Source organism: Salmo trutta, chromosome 17, assembly GCF_901001165.1.
Source record: "Salmo trutta chromosome 17, fSalTru1.1, whole genome shotgun sequence".
NCBI lineage: Eukaryota > Metazoa > Chordata > Actinopteri > Salmoniformes > Salmonidae > Salmo > Salmo trutta.
Window position 1 is genome coordinate 18378020 of NC_042973.1, and position 15741 is coordinate 18393760.

The window sequence follows — 15741 nt, forward strand, 5'->3', positions numbered from 1 at the left end:
CACACACAATGTACTTTTGCCCTTTGATTTTTATTTGGTACATCAAAACCTAACATTCAATGTGTTTATCGCATTTTCAACCCTACGGATAGTTTTGTCAAACTTTGCTTTAAATAGCAAATGTGCCTACTCTGGTCTTGGCATGTGCGCTCTATCCAGCAGCTGGCTAGTCTACATGAGATTATTTGTCAAAGCCAAGCATCAATCATCATGTCACAAGAGTTAGACTCAATATTTATTGGAAAGGCACATCATACTCAACACCGTACACTTTCACCACCCACCCTGTGAAGTCGATCAATTTATTTAATCTGTAGCCTAATAAACTGCATGGTTTCCCAAGTTGTAGTGGGAGGACCACACACCATGTCACGCGTGGCTCCAAGTTTACTTCCATATGAAATGCAAACAGAAGACCACTTTTACAATCAGTTCAGCAATTCTGTGTATGTGTGACCATCTGTCCGGCTCCGTTAATAATATAACTAGGCCTACTAGAAATAATAAAACTAGTGAATTTCCTACTATTCTACATAGTGTAATTAAACCTAACAGGCATTGGTGCATGGAGATCAGTGTCAGCCCCTAGTGTTTCCTACAGGGTCAGGACCAAAATACAGGTCAACGAAAGGCCAACAAGGTGAAACAGACAGGGTCAGGTAGCCACAGAGGCAGATAAGCATCCACGATAAATCACTAGCCAGTGGTGGCTGGTGGGTGGAGCTATAGGAGGACAGGCTCATTGTAATGGCTGAAATGGAATTAATGGAATGTATCAAACACATGGAAACCACGTTGGACTCCGTTCCATTTATTCAATTTCAGCCATTACAATGAGCCTGTATAGCTCCTCCCACTTTACCAATAGTAGCAGGTGGAATAGCTGCCAGCCAGGTGCATTGTTTCTCATCAGAGACTTGGGGTTAGGTTTAACCTGGTAGAATGTTTTACATCATCAGTCTAACAGACTGAAGGACTGGATATCAGCAGTCTCACAGCTAACATAGAATCAATTTAAGAAGATCCTGGTCCAAGAGACTGACTGCTCAGAGTCATTGATGACCTAATCAATGAAATTCCAGTATGGTTTATCTATAAAATACAATAACGCAATATAGTTTTGATCATGGGTCAAGTTCATTTATTAATAACGAGGATATAGTCGACATGCATCCTCTGGCCGCCACCTTTCATCTGCTTTGAAAGGTTGAGTGGGCTGACTGCCAAGATGCAAATAGCATTTATGTTATCTTTCTAACGGCATCTAGTCAGAGACACTATTCCTGAAAACAGTCCGTCAACAATATCCATTTCAGACAGAAGATGTGGTATATTACCAGTAAAAAAAAAATAAGGCAATGTTTCTACGACCCCCCTTCAAACAGACCCTTATTTACCACTTGCTTGCAGGTATACCTCAGCGATGTCATCTATAAAATAGCCTCCAACACTGTACTCAACAAACTGGATGCAGTCTATCGCAGTGCCATCCGTTTTGTCACCAAAGCACCATATAGTCACCCACCACTGCGACCTGTATGCTCATTGGCTGGCCCTCGCTTCATACTCGTCGCCAAACCCACTGGCTCCAGGTCATCTACAAGTCTCTGCTAGGTAAAGCCCCACCTTATCTCAGCTCACTTGTCACCATAGCAGCACCCACCCATAGCACCCACGCCAGCAGGTATATCTCACTGGTCACCCCAAAAGCCAATTCCTCCTTTGGCCGCCTTTCCTTCCAGTTCTCTGCTGCCAATGAAAGGAACAAACTGCAAAAATCACTGAAGCTGGAGACCCATATCTCCCTCACTAGCTTTAAGCACCAGCTGTCAGAGCAGCTCACAGATCTGTACATAGCCCATCTGTAAACAGCCCATCCAACTACCTCATCCCCATACTGTATTTATTTATTTAGCTCCTTTGCACCCCAGTATCTCTACTTGCACATTCATTTTCTGCACATCTACCATTCCAGTGTCTAATTGCTATATTGTAATTACTTCGCCACCATGGCCTATTTATTGCCTTACGTCTCTTATCTTACCTCATTTGCACTCACTGTATATAGACAGTTTGTTTTCTTTTTTTTCTACTGTATGTTTGTTTATTCCATGTGTAACTCTGTTGATGTATGTGTCGAACTGCTTTGCTTTATCTTGGCCAGGTCACAGTTGTAAATAAGAACTTGTTTTCAACTAGCCTACCTGGTTAAATAAAGGTGAAAAAAAAATATATATATATAAATAAATACCCCTTATATACATATCAATGGGTAACTGGCAAATTGGGAGGTGTGGGGGCAGGAGGCTGTTGTTCAACCATGGGGGCTGTGTTTAACAATGGAAGTGTTAATGAATTTACCTATAAAAAAGCCAGAGATACCATTGAAACAGACCCAATACCTGTATTTTGGGTAAAATGGGCCTTGAATCATTTTATGGGCAAACTGGTGTTATTTGTTCAGGAATAATGACAGGGACCTAATCGGGTTAACCATTTAGGTCACAAACAGGCAAACTCATGTGGGCTACAACATGGGTATCAAATAGGCCCTGAATCAATTTTAAAATAGGTTGTAAGTGGGCTTTTTTTAATACCCCTTTTTCTCCCCAATTTCGTGGTATCCAATTGGTAGTTACAGTCCTGTCCCATCGCTGCAACTCCCGTACGGACTCGGGAGAGGCAAAGGTCGAGAGCCGTGCGTCCTCCGAAACAACCCAGCCAAGCCGCACCAATGTGTCGGAGGAAACACGTACACCTGGCGACCGTGTCAGCGTGCATTGCGCCCGGCCCGCCACAGGAGTCGCTCGTGCACGATGGGAAAGGAAAATCCCTGCCGGCCAAACCCTCTCCTAACCCGGACGTCACTGGGCCAATTGTACAGCCCCCCATGGGTCTCCCGGGTGCGGCCGGCTGCGACAGAGCCTGGATTCGAACCCAGAATCTCTAGTGGCACACTACGCCACTCGGGAGGCCCCTGGTGTGAATATTGTCAGGGACCGTCTATGGCTTCCCCAAAAACTATAAAAACGTATCTTTCGTTTCTCTGTGTTTCATAACTTTCATAATATATATAAATAAAAAGGTTACTGTATGTCAATTACAGCCCTCAAATGGTTAAGTGACCATTTGGCTACATCTACATTTGCAGCCCAATTCTGATATTTTGCAAGCTTATCTGATTGGTCAAAAGACCAATTAGTGGGAAAAAAGCATCACAATTGGGCTGCCTGTGTAAACACGTTCATAGAGACCCATTTTGTAGCCCACATGGGTTTGTCCATGTCTGTCCCAAAAGGTTAACCCAACTAGGTTTCAGCTAAGAGGCCTTGGACTCTGAAATGTTGCACTAGATCAGTAGCCTAAATAGTGAATGACGTTTTATTTTCACAGCTACCCATGAACAGGCCCAGATCAAACTTAAAAAGGCAGAGGAGACTTCTGATCTGCAGATGGACTCAGACATGGATGAAGAAGAGCCAGGACCTGTCAGTGGTAACATGGCAACAGCAACACTACCCGAGGGGGCTGATGACACTATGAATACTGTCCAGGATGTGGAGGCGATGGACCAAAAGTTACGACACAGCTTTCCTGAATGGAGTGGTAGGTGCTCTGAAAGGGATGTTTTACAAAATAAACTTTGTAGTACTTTGTTCATTAGTCCACTGTTAATATAATACCAAAAATGGTGCATGCTAATAGTCAAGTTTAAGATCGAGCACTTTCAGAGCAAATTAGCAAAATGGTTATTACATATAATTTGCATCATTACATGTTTTGCTCTGTACTGCAGTGTTTCGCAATTCTTGTCCTGGGGACCGAGAGAAGTGCACATGATTCAACTAAGCAACACATTATCAAGCCTGAATTAAATAAGGTATGTGAGTGCTATGGCAAAAACAAACATGTGCACCCCTTTGGGACCAAGATTGGGGAACACTGAGGACTTTCAGTACAGAAATCTTGAGAACTTTACTGCTGACATGCACATTTTTGGGACTGTATACAGTGTGAGGAAACCAATGTGTACATTTGTAATTAGATTGACCTATACCTGTATACACAATTCCTGCATTGTATTTGATCTGAGCATATACTATAATTAAACAATTTTATAATGAACTGCTTTTGTCATCTCTTAAGAAAGCTTTGCTCGGGGAACATCTGGGGCCTGCATGGAGACTGAGAACAAAACCAGCTTGGTCCCAGGTGGACAGCCCAATTGAAATCTACATTTTACAGCCTACTTACTGCCCATATAGGTCACTACACACACACACACACACACACACACACACACACACAGGTAAAAACCTGGGACCCATGCAGGTAAGTACGATAACCCACATGGTCCCCAGGTTTTAGCCCAGGTGGGTTAAAGAAGGGTTAACACTTGGGCCCAATGTTGTATAACCACAAGGGGCCCACAAAGTTCTCCTCAGTATCCATGTTGGCCCCATGCAGTTTCCATGTTATGCAGTTGCCATGTTGGGCTTCACAACTTGTGAAGCCCAACATAAACCCACATAAAGCCCAACATGGCAACCACATGTGGGGCCAATGTGGATACTGAGGAGAACTTTGTGTGCCCTTTGTGGTTCTCCTACATGGGGGGCCCAAGTGTTAACCCTTTAACCCACCTGGGGCTCACGTGGGGAATAACACATCTGCCCACTGAGGTCCTTCAATAAGCCCAACATGAACCCACAGGGCCAAACATGGATACAGAGGACAAAACCTTGTGGGTCCCTGTTGGGTTTCCCCTAATGGGCCCATGGAACAGCCCTTCATTAACTTATATGGGCACCATATGGAAATGTTGGCTAGGTAACCAGCATATCGACGTAAACTTGGAGTCACGCGATAAGTTGTGTGGTCCTCCCACTACAACTCGGGAAAGGATGCAGTTTATTAGTCTACAGATGAAATAAGTTCTGATGAACTTCACAGGGTGGTGAAAGTGCACGGTGACGAGCTCAATGCTCCTTTCCAATAAATAGAGGGTCTTATTATGGTGACATGATGATTGATGCTTGGCTGCAGTTTGACAAATTAAAATAATCTCTCTTTTCTCCATAATAATCTCAATATGCAGGCTATACACACACTGTATTTGCGAGCTGTTGGCTAAAGCACACATGCCAATACCAGAGTGGGAACATTCGCTATATAAACATTTTGTGACAAAAACATTTGCGATGGAAACCCATTTCATTTGTATTTTTTCGGTACATGGGAATTTAACCTCATTTTTATATACACTACGTCATCACACAGATTTATCTGCAACAAGTCAATTGGATTGAACATCTGATGAGAAAATGCACATTTGTTTTATTTCTGATTGTTCACATTAAACTGTCGCCAATTGGATGGAAACCTAGCTACTGTCAAATGCAGGAATCATGACTAGGTCTTTTGGTGGGTTTTATTAGTACCCTATCCCTTTCAGATTTCAAAAAGAAGCAGGCATAGTACATGTGTGTATGAAAAGGATATGACAACATCGTCAAAGGGTAGTGAACAAGTGGAGATTTCTAAGCACATAAAAAAAAGCATTCTTGAGCATGTACATTTTTCTTAGGATTCTGCCAATCAACAATCTTGGCTTGTGAAACTTGTCAGAAATAACATGAGTAGGTTAAATGCAGTCAAGAAATCTACACACAACATTTTTTGCCTAAGTCAAAACAATTGAGTAGTAGTTACTCAAAACATCTTCAACTGCTTGTAGAACTCAATCATAAGTGGTACTTTACTCAGATGTTCTTATCACTTAATGTTTGAGTACTTTAAACAAACTAGATTATTCAGTAAATATAACTACTGTATTTGTGTTGTGCTAATCCAAAGATGAGTTTTTACAAGTTGACTATTTAATAAGTCAATCTAACATTTATTAAATATGTTTCTTACTTGATTATATTATGTTTTACACCTTCACTTAAATAAAGTAGTAGTCAGACATTTTGATGACAAAAAAAAGAATAAAAAATAAAAAAAGTGTTTATGTGTTGTAAGTTTTGAATACTTAATACTTCCACGTAGCTCTTTTTGGATGATTGCGGGGAATTCACAATTTTGAATTTATGATACTTTTACACAACGTTGTATGCATGTTTGAAGAAAGAAAAGCATATTTCTAAAATATGCTTAAGCAGTTTGTGCTATGAGGTGTAACTGATCATAATGAACAAATTTCAATTTTAAAATTGACATTCAATAATGAGACATGCCATTCCCACCATCAACAAGGTTATAAGCACCACTTAACGAGGCTAATGCAGCTTTATGTAATGAAAACATTATGCACTTTTGTGTCAAAGGTCATAAAACAGTTAAGTATTTAGACCCTTTACTCAGTACTTTGTTGAAGCACCTTTGGCAGTGATTACAGCCTAGATTCTCCTTGGGTATGATGCTTCAAGCTTCGCACACCTGTATTTGGGGAGTTTCTCCCATTCTTCTCTGCAGATCCTCCATCCTCCAGCTCTGTCAGGTTGGATGGGGAGCATTGCTGCACAGCTATTTTCAGGTCTCTCTAGAGATGTTCGATCAGGTTCAAGTCCAGGCTCTGGCTGGGCCACTCAAGGACATTGATACTTGTCCAAAACCACTCCTGCGTTGTCTTGGCTGTGTGGTTAGGGTCGTTGTCCTGTTGGAAGGTGAATCTTAGACCCAGTCTGATGTCCTGAGTGCTCTGGAGCAGGTTTTCATCAAGGATCTCTGTACTTTGCTCCGTTAAATCTTTTTCCTCGATCCTGACTAGCCTCCCAGTCCCTGCCGCTGAAAAACATTCCCACAGCACAATGCCACCACCACCACCAAGCCTCACCGTAGGGATGGTGCCAGGTTTCCTCCAGACATGACGCTTGGCATTCAGGCCAAAGAGTTCAATCTTGGTTTCATCAAAACAGAGAATTTTGTTTCTCATGGTCTGAGAGTCCTTTAGCGGCCTTTTGGAAAACAACAAGCGGGCTGTCATGTGCCTTTTACTGAGGAGTGGCTTCCGTCTGGCCACTCTACCATAAAGGCCTGATTGGTGGAGTGCTGCAGAAATGGTTGTCCTCCTGGAAGGTTCTCCCATCTCCACAGAGGAACCCATGAGCTCTATCAGAGTGTTGGTCACCTCCCTGACCAAGGCCCTTCTCCCCAAATTGCTCAGTTTGGCCAGCTCTAGGTAGAGTCTTGGGGGATCCAAACTTCTTCCATTTAAGAATGATGGAGGCTACTGTGTTCTTGGGGACCTTTAATGCTATAGACATTGTTTTTGGTACATTTCCCCAGATCTGTGCCTCGACACAATTCCTTCAACCTCTTGGCTTGGTTTTTGCTCAACTGTGGGACCTTATATAGACAAGTGTGTGTGCGCCTTTCCAAATCATATCCAATCAATTGAATTTACCACAGGTGGACTCCAATCAAGTTGTAGAAACATCAAGGATGACCAATGGAAACAGGATGCACCTTAGCTCAATTGAGTCTTACAGCAAACAGTCTGAATACTTACGTAAATAAGGTATGTTCATTTTTAATACATTTGCAAAAAAAGTAAATCGGTTTTCGCTTTGCCATTATGGGGTATTGTGTGTAGATTGATAAGGAAAAACATTTTATCCATTTTAGAATGAGGCTCTACAGTATTTATCCATACTCCAACAGCAGCACAACCCCCCCCCAGCAAGACAATGATCATAATGATACTGATCATAAACTTTTCAGGGAAGTTGGTAACCAATATACACAGGCATGTAGGAAAGCTAAGGCTAGCTTTTTCAAGCAGAAATTTGCAACCTGTAGCACAAACTCAAAAGTTCTGGGACACTAAAATCCATGGAGAATAAGAGCACCTCCTCCCAGCTGCCCAATGCACCGAGGCTAGGAAACACTGTCACCACCGATAAATCCACTAAAATTGAGAATTTCAATAAGCATTTCTCTACGGCTGGCCATGCCCTCCACAGCAACTCGCCCAAGCCTTCCCCATTTCTCCTTCACCCAAATCCAGATTGCTGATGTTCTGAAAGAGCTGTAAAATCTGGACCCCTGCAAATCAGCCGGGCTAGACAATCTGGACCCTCTCTTTCTAAAATTATCTGCCTGAAATTGTTGCAACCCCTATCACTAGCCTGTTCAACCTCTTTCGTATCGTCTGAGATTCCCAAAGATTGGAAAGCTGCCGCGGTCATCCCCCTCTTCAAAAAGGGGGAGACACTCTAGACCCAAACTGCTACAGACCTATATCTACCCTACCCTGCCTTTCTAAAGGTCTTCGAAAGCCAAGTTAACAAACAGATTACCAACCATTTCGAATCCCACTGTACCTTCTCCGCAATGAAATCTGGTTTCAGAGCTGGTCATGGGTGCACCTCAGCCACACTCAAAGTCCTAACTTAGAATAATGTGGACAACTACAAATACCTAGGTGTCTGGTTAGACTGTAAACTCTCCTTCCAGACTCACATTAAGCATCTCCAATCCAAAATTAAATCTAGAATCGACTTCCTATTTCACAACAAAGCATCCTTCACTCATGCTGCCAAACATACCCTCGTAAAACTGACCATCCTCCTGATCCTCAACTTCGGCAATGTAATTTACAAAATAGCCTCCAACACTCTACTCAACCAATTGGATGCAGTCTATCACAGTGCCATCCGTTTTGTCACCAAAGCCCCATATACTACCCCCCACTGCAACCTGTACGCTCTCGTTGGCTGGCCCTCGCTTCATACTCGTCGCCAAACCCACTGGCTCCAGGTCATCTACAAGTCTCTGCTAGGTAAAGCCACGCCTTATCTCAGCTCACTGGTCACCATAGCAGCACCTGCCCGTAGCACACGCTCCAGCAAGTATTTCTCACTAGTCAACCCCAAAGCCAATTCCTCCTTTAGCCGCCTTTCCTTCCAGTTCTCTACTGCCAATGACTGGAACGAACTGCATATTTATATATATTTTTTAAATAAATAAAAAAGAAAATCACTGAAGCTAGAGAGACATATCTCCCTCACTAGCTTTAAGCACCAGCTGTCAGAGCAGCTCACAGATCACTGCACCTGTACATAGCCCATCTGTACATAGCCCCAGTATCTCTACTTGTGCAGTGTACGTACGTACGTACGTACGTACGTACAGTGGGGCAAAAAAGTATTTAGTCAGCCACCAATTGTGCAAGTTCTCCCACTTAAAAAGATGAGGCCTGTAATTTTCATCATAGGTACACGTCAACTATGACAGACAAAATGAGAAAAAAAATCCAGAAAATCACATTGTAGGATTTTTAATGAATTTATTTGCAAATTATGGTGGAAAATAAGTATTTGGTCACCTACAAACAAGCAAGATTTCTGGCTCTCACAGACCTGTAACTTATTCTTTAAGAGGCTCCTCTGTCCTCCACTCGTTAACTGTATTAATGGCACCTGTTTGAACTTGTTATCAGTATAAAAAAGACACCTGTCCACAACCTCAAACAGTCACACTCCAAACTCCACTATGGCCAAGACCAAAGTGCTGTCAAAGGACACCAGAAACAAAATTGTAGACCTGCACCAGGCTGGGAAGACTGAATCTGCAATAGGTAAGCAGCTTGGTTTGAAGAAATCAACTGTGGGAGCAATTATTAGGAAATGGAAGACATACAAGACCACTGATAATCTCCCTCGATCTGGGGCTCCACGCAAGATCTCACCCCATGGGGTCAAAATGATCACAAGAACCGTGAGCAAAAATCCCAGAACCGCACGGGGGGACCTAGTGAATGACCTGCAGAGAGCTGGGACCAAAGTAACAAAGCCTACCATCAGTAACACACTACGCCGCCAGGGACCCAAATCCTGCAGTGCCAGACGTGTCCCCCTGCTTAAGCCAGTACATGTCCAGGCCCGTCTGAAGTTTGCTAGAGAGCATTTGGATGATCCAGAAGAGGATTGGGAGAATGTCATATGGTCAGATGAAACCAAAATAGAACTTTTTGGTAAAAACTCAACTTGTCGTGTTTGGAGGACAAAGAATGCTGAGTTGCATCCAAAGAACACCATACCTACTGTGAAGCATGGGGGTGGAAACATCATGCTTTGGGGCTGTTTTTCTGCAAAGGGACCAGGACGACTGATCCGTGTAAAGGAAAGAATGAATGGGGCCATGTATCGTGAGATTTTGAGTGAAAACCTCCTTCCATCAGCAAGGGCATTGAAGATGAAACGTGGCTGGGTCTTTCAGCATGACAATGATCCCAAACACACTGCCCGGGCAACGAAGGAGTGGCTTCGTAAGAAGCATTTCAAGGTCCTGGAGTGGCCTAGCCAGTCTTCAGAGCTCAACCCCATAGAAAATCTTTGGAGGGAGTTGAAAGTCCGTGTTGCCCAGCGACAGCCCCAAAACATCACTGCTCTAGACGAGATCTGCATGGAGGAATGGGCCAAAATACCAGCAACAGTGTGTGAAAACCTTGTGAAGACTTACAGAAAACATTTGACCTGTGTCATTGCCAACAAAGGGTGTATAACGAAGTATTGAGATAAAGATACTTATTTTCCACCATAATTCACAAATAAATTCATTAAAAATCCTACAATGTGATTTTCTGGAGAAAAAAAAATTCTAATTTTGTCTGTCATAGTTGAAGTGTACCTATGATGAAACTTACAGGCCTCTCATCTTTTTAAGTGGGAGAACTTGCACAATTGGTGGCTGACTAAATACTTTTTTGCCCCACTGTATGTATGTATGTATGTATGTATGTATGCATGTATGTATGTATGTATGTATGTATGTATGTATGTATGTATGTATGTATGTATGTATACACTGTACAAATAATATATGTATAAATATAAATAATATGACTGTACATCTACCATTCCAGTGTTTAATTGCTATATTGTAATAACTTTGCCACTATGGCCTATGTATTGCCTTGCCTCCCTTATCCTACCTCATTTGCACATATTGTATATAGACTTTTTCTACTGTATTATTGACTGTATGTTTGTTTTACTCCATGTGTAACTCTGTGTTGTTGATTGTGTCGAACTGCTTTGCTTTATCTTGGCCAGGTCCCAGTTGCAAATGAGAACTTGTTCTCAACTAGCCTACCTGGTTAAATAAAAATAATAACACAACCTTAAACCACACTTTCTCAATGTAGCAACAAAATCCTTAGGTACTTTTCTGCCTTTCATAAAAGACCATTAAAGAGGTGTCCTTTGTACTCACCACTTCTCTGAATCTCACTTCCATTCCCCTCTGGGAGATCAGCTTAGTAACACCTGTGGACTCCTCTCCTCTACACGAAAACAACTTGCCCTCTCTTCCATATCATAATCCATGTTGGGGAAACGAAATTCAAGATCCAGACAGTGCTTCAAATCCAATCATGTTTCCCCCCCTCACCAAAATGACCCTGAGTCGGCAGTCTGGTTGAAAGGGGAGCCAGGTTATCAATAGCTAATGAGTACTGACCACTGGAAATCACCCTGCAGAAACAATCCCCATCTGGCTCCACCCCCTCTGCCTCTCCCACTCATACAGCACTTTATATTGCCAAGGATATAAGGCAGAGAACCACATTTGCCACAGTAAAACCCCATATAGCCCCACATTTAAAACACCTTAAGAGGTTTAGATGGAAAATATGGAGACAGATACTCCAGAATGTGAGTCACTGTAATCCAGTCATTAGATGAATAGTTATATGAAACTTGAAAATATACATTTTGAGAGCAGAGAAATCATATCACTAAGGGGAGTTACAGCCAGTAAACTCACATGGTTTGATCATAACTGTACATGTTAGCCTTTAAGCACTTCCCAACCCGGCACTGATGGTGACATTCAGTAGGAAAGTAAATCATTGAAACCAACACAAAACAGATACTGATTCAATTTCTACACAACAATAAATCAGTCAAACATTATCAGGTCATCTGCTCTTATTGCAATTTCACTGCAAACTTGATTTTACTTACTCAACCAACATTGAGCTCAAAGAGAAGCTCCAAAAAAAGGGATAGACTGAGTGAACTCTTACCGGTGGTGTCACAGAATAAGTGACGAGTTTCAGCGCCTGTGTCAGATTCATTACAAAACAGCAACGTCCTGTTTGGTTCCAACAACAACCTGCTGACAGAATATGGCTGAGTCACCTCTGGTCTGGCTGACACACTGGAGCTGTTCTCAGCACCTGTGAGCTTTACACCTCATCTCAGCAAGCCACCGCCACTGATACCCTGTCCCCACATAGGCCAGGAGACAGGGAACAGTGTGATGCTATAGAGAAACTCCCCAAATGACACCTAGCCCCTTCCTGTTTACAAAAGGCATTTCATAATCATATATCCAATGTTGCTGAGATAGGCCTGTACACTGAAAGGAAGGATATTCCCATACTTACTGGAGAGCAGTTAGGCACTACTTTCCCATGGAAGCCCAGGTTACGGGGCTGGCTTAGTCATGCCTGGCACTATGGTTACCAGAAGGAATGGAGTACACTGGGCTGTTAACTGACAGGGTATTTTTTATTCCACCAAAGGCCCTGGCAAAGGTCTCTCTATATAGGCCACTGTCACTGTGCTTTTTGATTGGAGAGGAACGAGGGTTTAGATTGTATCTCTTCATAAAAAACATTTATGCATGGCTTAGAGCACAGGCGTTATCTGGCTGGATTTCTCTCCTTTGCTTCTACCTGGTCAACCTTCCTTCTAATCTTCCGTTTGCTTGGAGAGGGAGGGGTAAAATAGAGTAAAGGAAAGGCCAATCAGAGGCCAGTTGCATGACCAAGGTGGCCTTCTAGGCTACATTCCAGTCTGAGTATTGTGACAATTGGGTGTGGTAAAACGGAAGTACGAACAGAACAGCCTCACTGTTTTTACTCCGCTTACTGGAACTCCTGGCCTTTGGACAGTCAAAACACACCCTTTTTGAATCACAAATCTTTTCTTCACTTTTTGATTTTGATTGCCTTAAGTATATGTTTTTTTTTTTTTTATTGCTTAGGCCTCTACACCAGACTTGGGCACAAATCCTGAATTATTAATAGACCAGAGGGAAATAGAGGTAGAGTTTAAAAAACAACACTTGAGCACATGTCATAGAGAGGGCTGTAACAAAAGCAAACACTTCTTAAGAACAGGTGTGCCCCTACGGCAGGTAAACAATCACGCACTCAGAGACTGCTCAGTAGGCCCCAAACTAGCACACGGGAAAATATGTCATGTTCCTAACTGGAACAAATATTGTGCTTCTCAAAAATGCACACAATAGACCTACATATTGTAACTACTGTTACTTGACTACTGGGAAGCTTACTATGCTTTCAGTGCCTGTGAGTGTTGCTGAGCTATGACTAAACGTTTTACTATATTAGACCTAGTTCCACCACAATGTATAGCGAGAATTCTTCACAGAACGCTAATGAAGCATGCCTGAAATCTTAATCTACTGTATTTTGGAATGTAAAAGAAAACACTGATTGGTCCCTGCCTATGTGGTCCACAAAGACTCTGTTATTTCCGTGTAAAATACTAACAAAACTCCATCTGTGCGGTTTGGTCAAGAATTGAGAAACACAGCAACACAAAACTAACAAGATCATTTTCATGAGTGAAGAAAAAAAGTTAACATTCTGTATATAATGTAAATGGTGGTTTGCAGAGCCAGAACCCACAGTGTAATTACAGTGGGCCAACTTTCTCAGTTGAACTGCTCTGAAGAGGGATTACTTAGGCCTACCACTTACAATAGTGCAGACTATGTACCTTGTGCAACCATTTTACAACACGTTTTAAAACTACAAGAGGCATATAATCTTAGTGAATGTGATTAGTTACCATGGGCCTTCAACCTTCATTGAACTGCTGCTGACGATTACAGACAACTTTTTGGATTGTTTATATACACACACACACACACACACACACACACACACAAAGCAGGTAATTGAATCTCTACCAATACAATTGTTGACTCAATATTATGCTCATTGCTGTTAATGCGTGTGGATCCTGTGTCATTTGTGTCAGTTACACAGTGTGGAAAACCATTTCAACAAACTACAATCACTAAACATCTTTCTGGGAATTCACGCTGATCTGATGACCATGACTGGATAGTTTGAATGAGACTTTTCCTTGAGCGAGTCAGTTAAAAAAAGCAACCTTGGATTTAAATGAAACTATTGGATTAGAGATTTAATTTATCATCAAGCAAGCATCAAGTAGACAAGGGAAGGGAAGATGCAGCCATTTGGTAATGCAGTGGCGAAACTCCTTAACCTGCATGTATGGCAGAACCAGGCCCACCCTCAGTACTCAGTCATATTTTGTATTGAATTTGCCAACCATAACACTTAGTATTCTGGACATTTTTTTGCAGTATTACTTTAGTGCCTTATTGCAAACATGATGCTTGTTTTGGAATATTTGTATTCTGTACAGGCTTCCTTCTTTTTACTCTGTCAATTAGGTTAATGTTGTTGATCCATCCTATCACAGCCATTAAACTCTGTAACTGTTTTAAAGTCACCATGTGAAATCCCTGAGCAGTTTCCTTCCTCTCTGACAACTGAGTTAGGAAGGACACCTGTATCTTTGTAGTGACTGGGTGTTTTGATACACCAGCCAAAGTGTAATTAATAACTTCATCATGCTCAAAAGGGATATTCAATGTTAGATTTGTTAATTTTTTACCCATCTACCAATAGGTGCCCTTCTTTGCGAGGCATTGGAAAACCTCCCTGGTCTTTGTGGTTGAATCTGTTTGAAATTCACTGATCGACCTTAGCAATAATGTAACGTGTGGGGTACAGAGATGAGGTAGTCATTCAAAAATCATGTTAAACACTGATTGTACAGTGTGTCCATGCAACTTGTCACTTAAGCACATTTTTACTCCTTAATGTATTTAGGCTTGCCATAAAAATAGGGGCTTGCCATAAAAGACATTCCAGTTTTTCGTTTTAATTATTCTCATAAAATATAATTTCACTTCGACATTATGGGGTATTGTGAGTAGGCCAATGACAAAAGTATCACTTCAATCCATTTTTAATTCAGGCTGTAACAAATTGTGGGAAAAGTCAAGGAGTGTGAATACTTTCTTTAGGCACTCACTGTATGACATGACAGAAAATGAAAACAGTAAAACCAGACCTGTAAACCAAGTAGGCTTCGCGACCTCTGTGAGATTGTTTTCATGAACATTGCAGTGTCAATGTGCCAACACAGGTGTCACAACATTCGAGCAAATCATTTCAACTGACGCCTCGAGAAAACAATTTGTAGATCCCCAACATCTGCTTGAGAAATAGTGTTCGAAAAGTGGTAGTTATTTCCAATCCTACCTGTAAAACGTCTCAGACAAGTCCCAGCAACTCGCGTAAAGGCGTCCAACTCACAATAATAATTTGTCTCCAAACACTTGATGCTATCAGCCGATTTGAATGAACTAAATAAAATCCTTGAAAAACCAACCTGAAGAACACAGAGAAGGGATGTCCCTATTTGGCGGTACAGCGTTCAGGTGAGTTTCATAACGTCATCACGCTTGTTCGTCACATACAGGAAGTAGGACACCCGTCCTTTTTTTCAATTTCATTCTTCCCTGCCCTGTTCTCAATACACTGTCCAGAGACACTCCTTGGTATTCCTCAATCTATGGATTGTCAACGTATCAAACCTATATCCAACCATTATTATAAAGCCCAAATAGTACAAGGAGTATAATTGTACTATCAAATAT

General features: G+C 41.8%; 1 protein-coding gene across 4 annotated transcripts in view; it reads right to left on the reverse strand.

Moving 5' to 3' along the window:
• tjp3 (tight junction protein 3) overlaps window positions 1-15505 on the reverse strand; it is a 37295-nt gene extending 21790 nt beyond the window's left edge. Inside the window, exon 1 of one of the 4 annotated variants that reach the window (XM_029696013.1) lies at window positions 15344-15505. Coding sequence is in view for 2 of the 4 variants with exons in the window: in XM_029696010.1 (XP_029551870.1) it covers window positions 11221-11244 (24 nt within the window). In the remaining 2 variants the exon portion in view is untranslated. Of the gene's footprint in view, window positions 1-11220; window positions 11433-15343 lie in introns of those variants that run through there. The other 3 variants (XM_029696016.1, XM_029696010.1, XM_029696012.1) reach the window with 3 other exon arrangements.
• Between the last annotated feature and the right edge of the window lie 236 nt (window positions 15506-15741).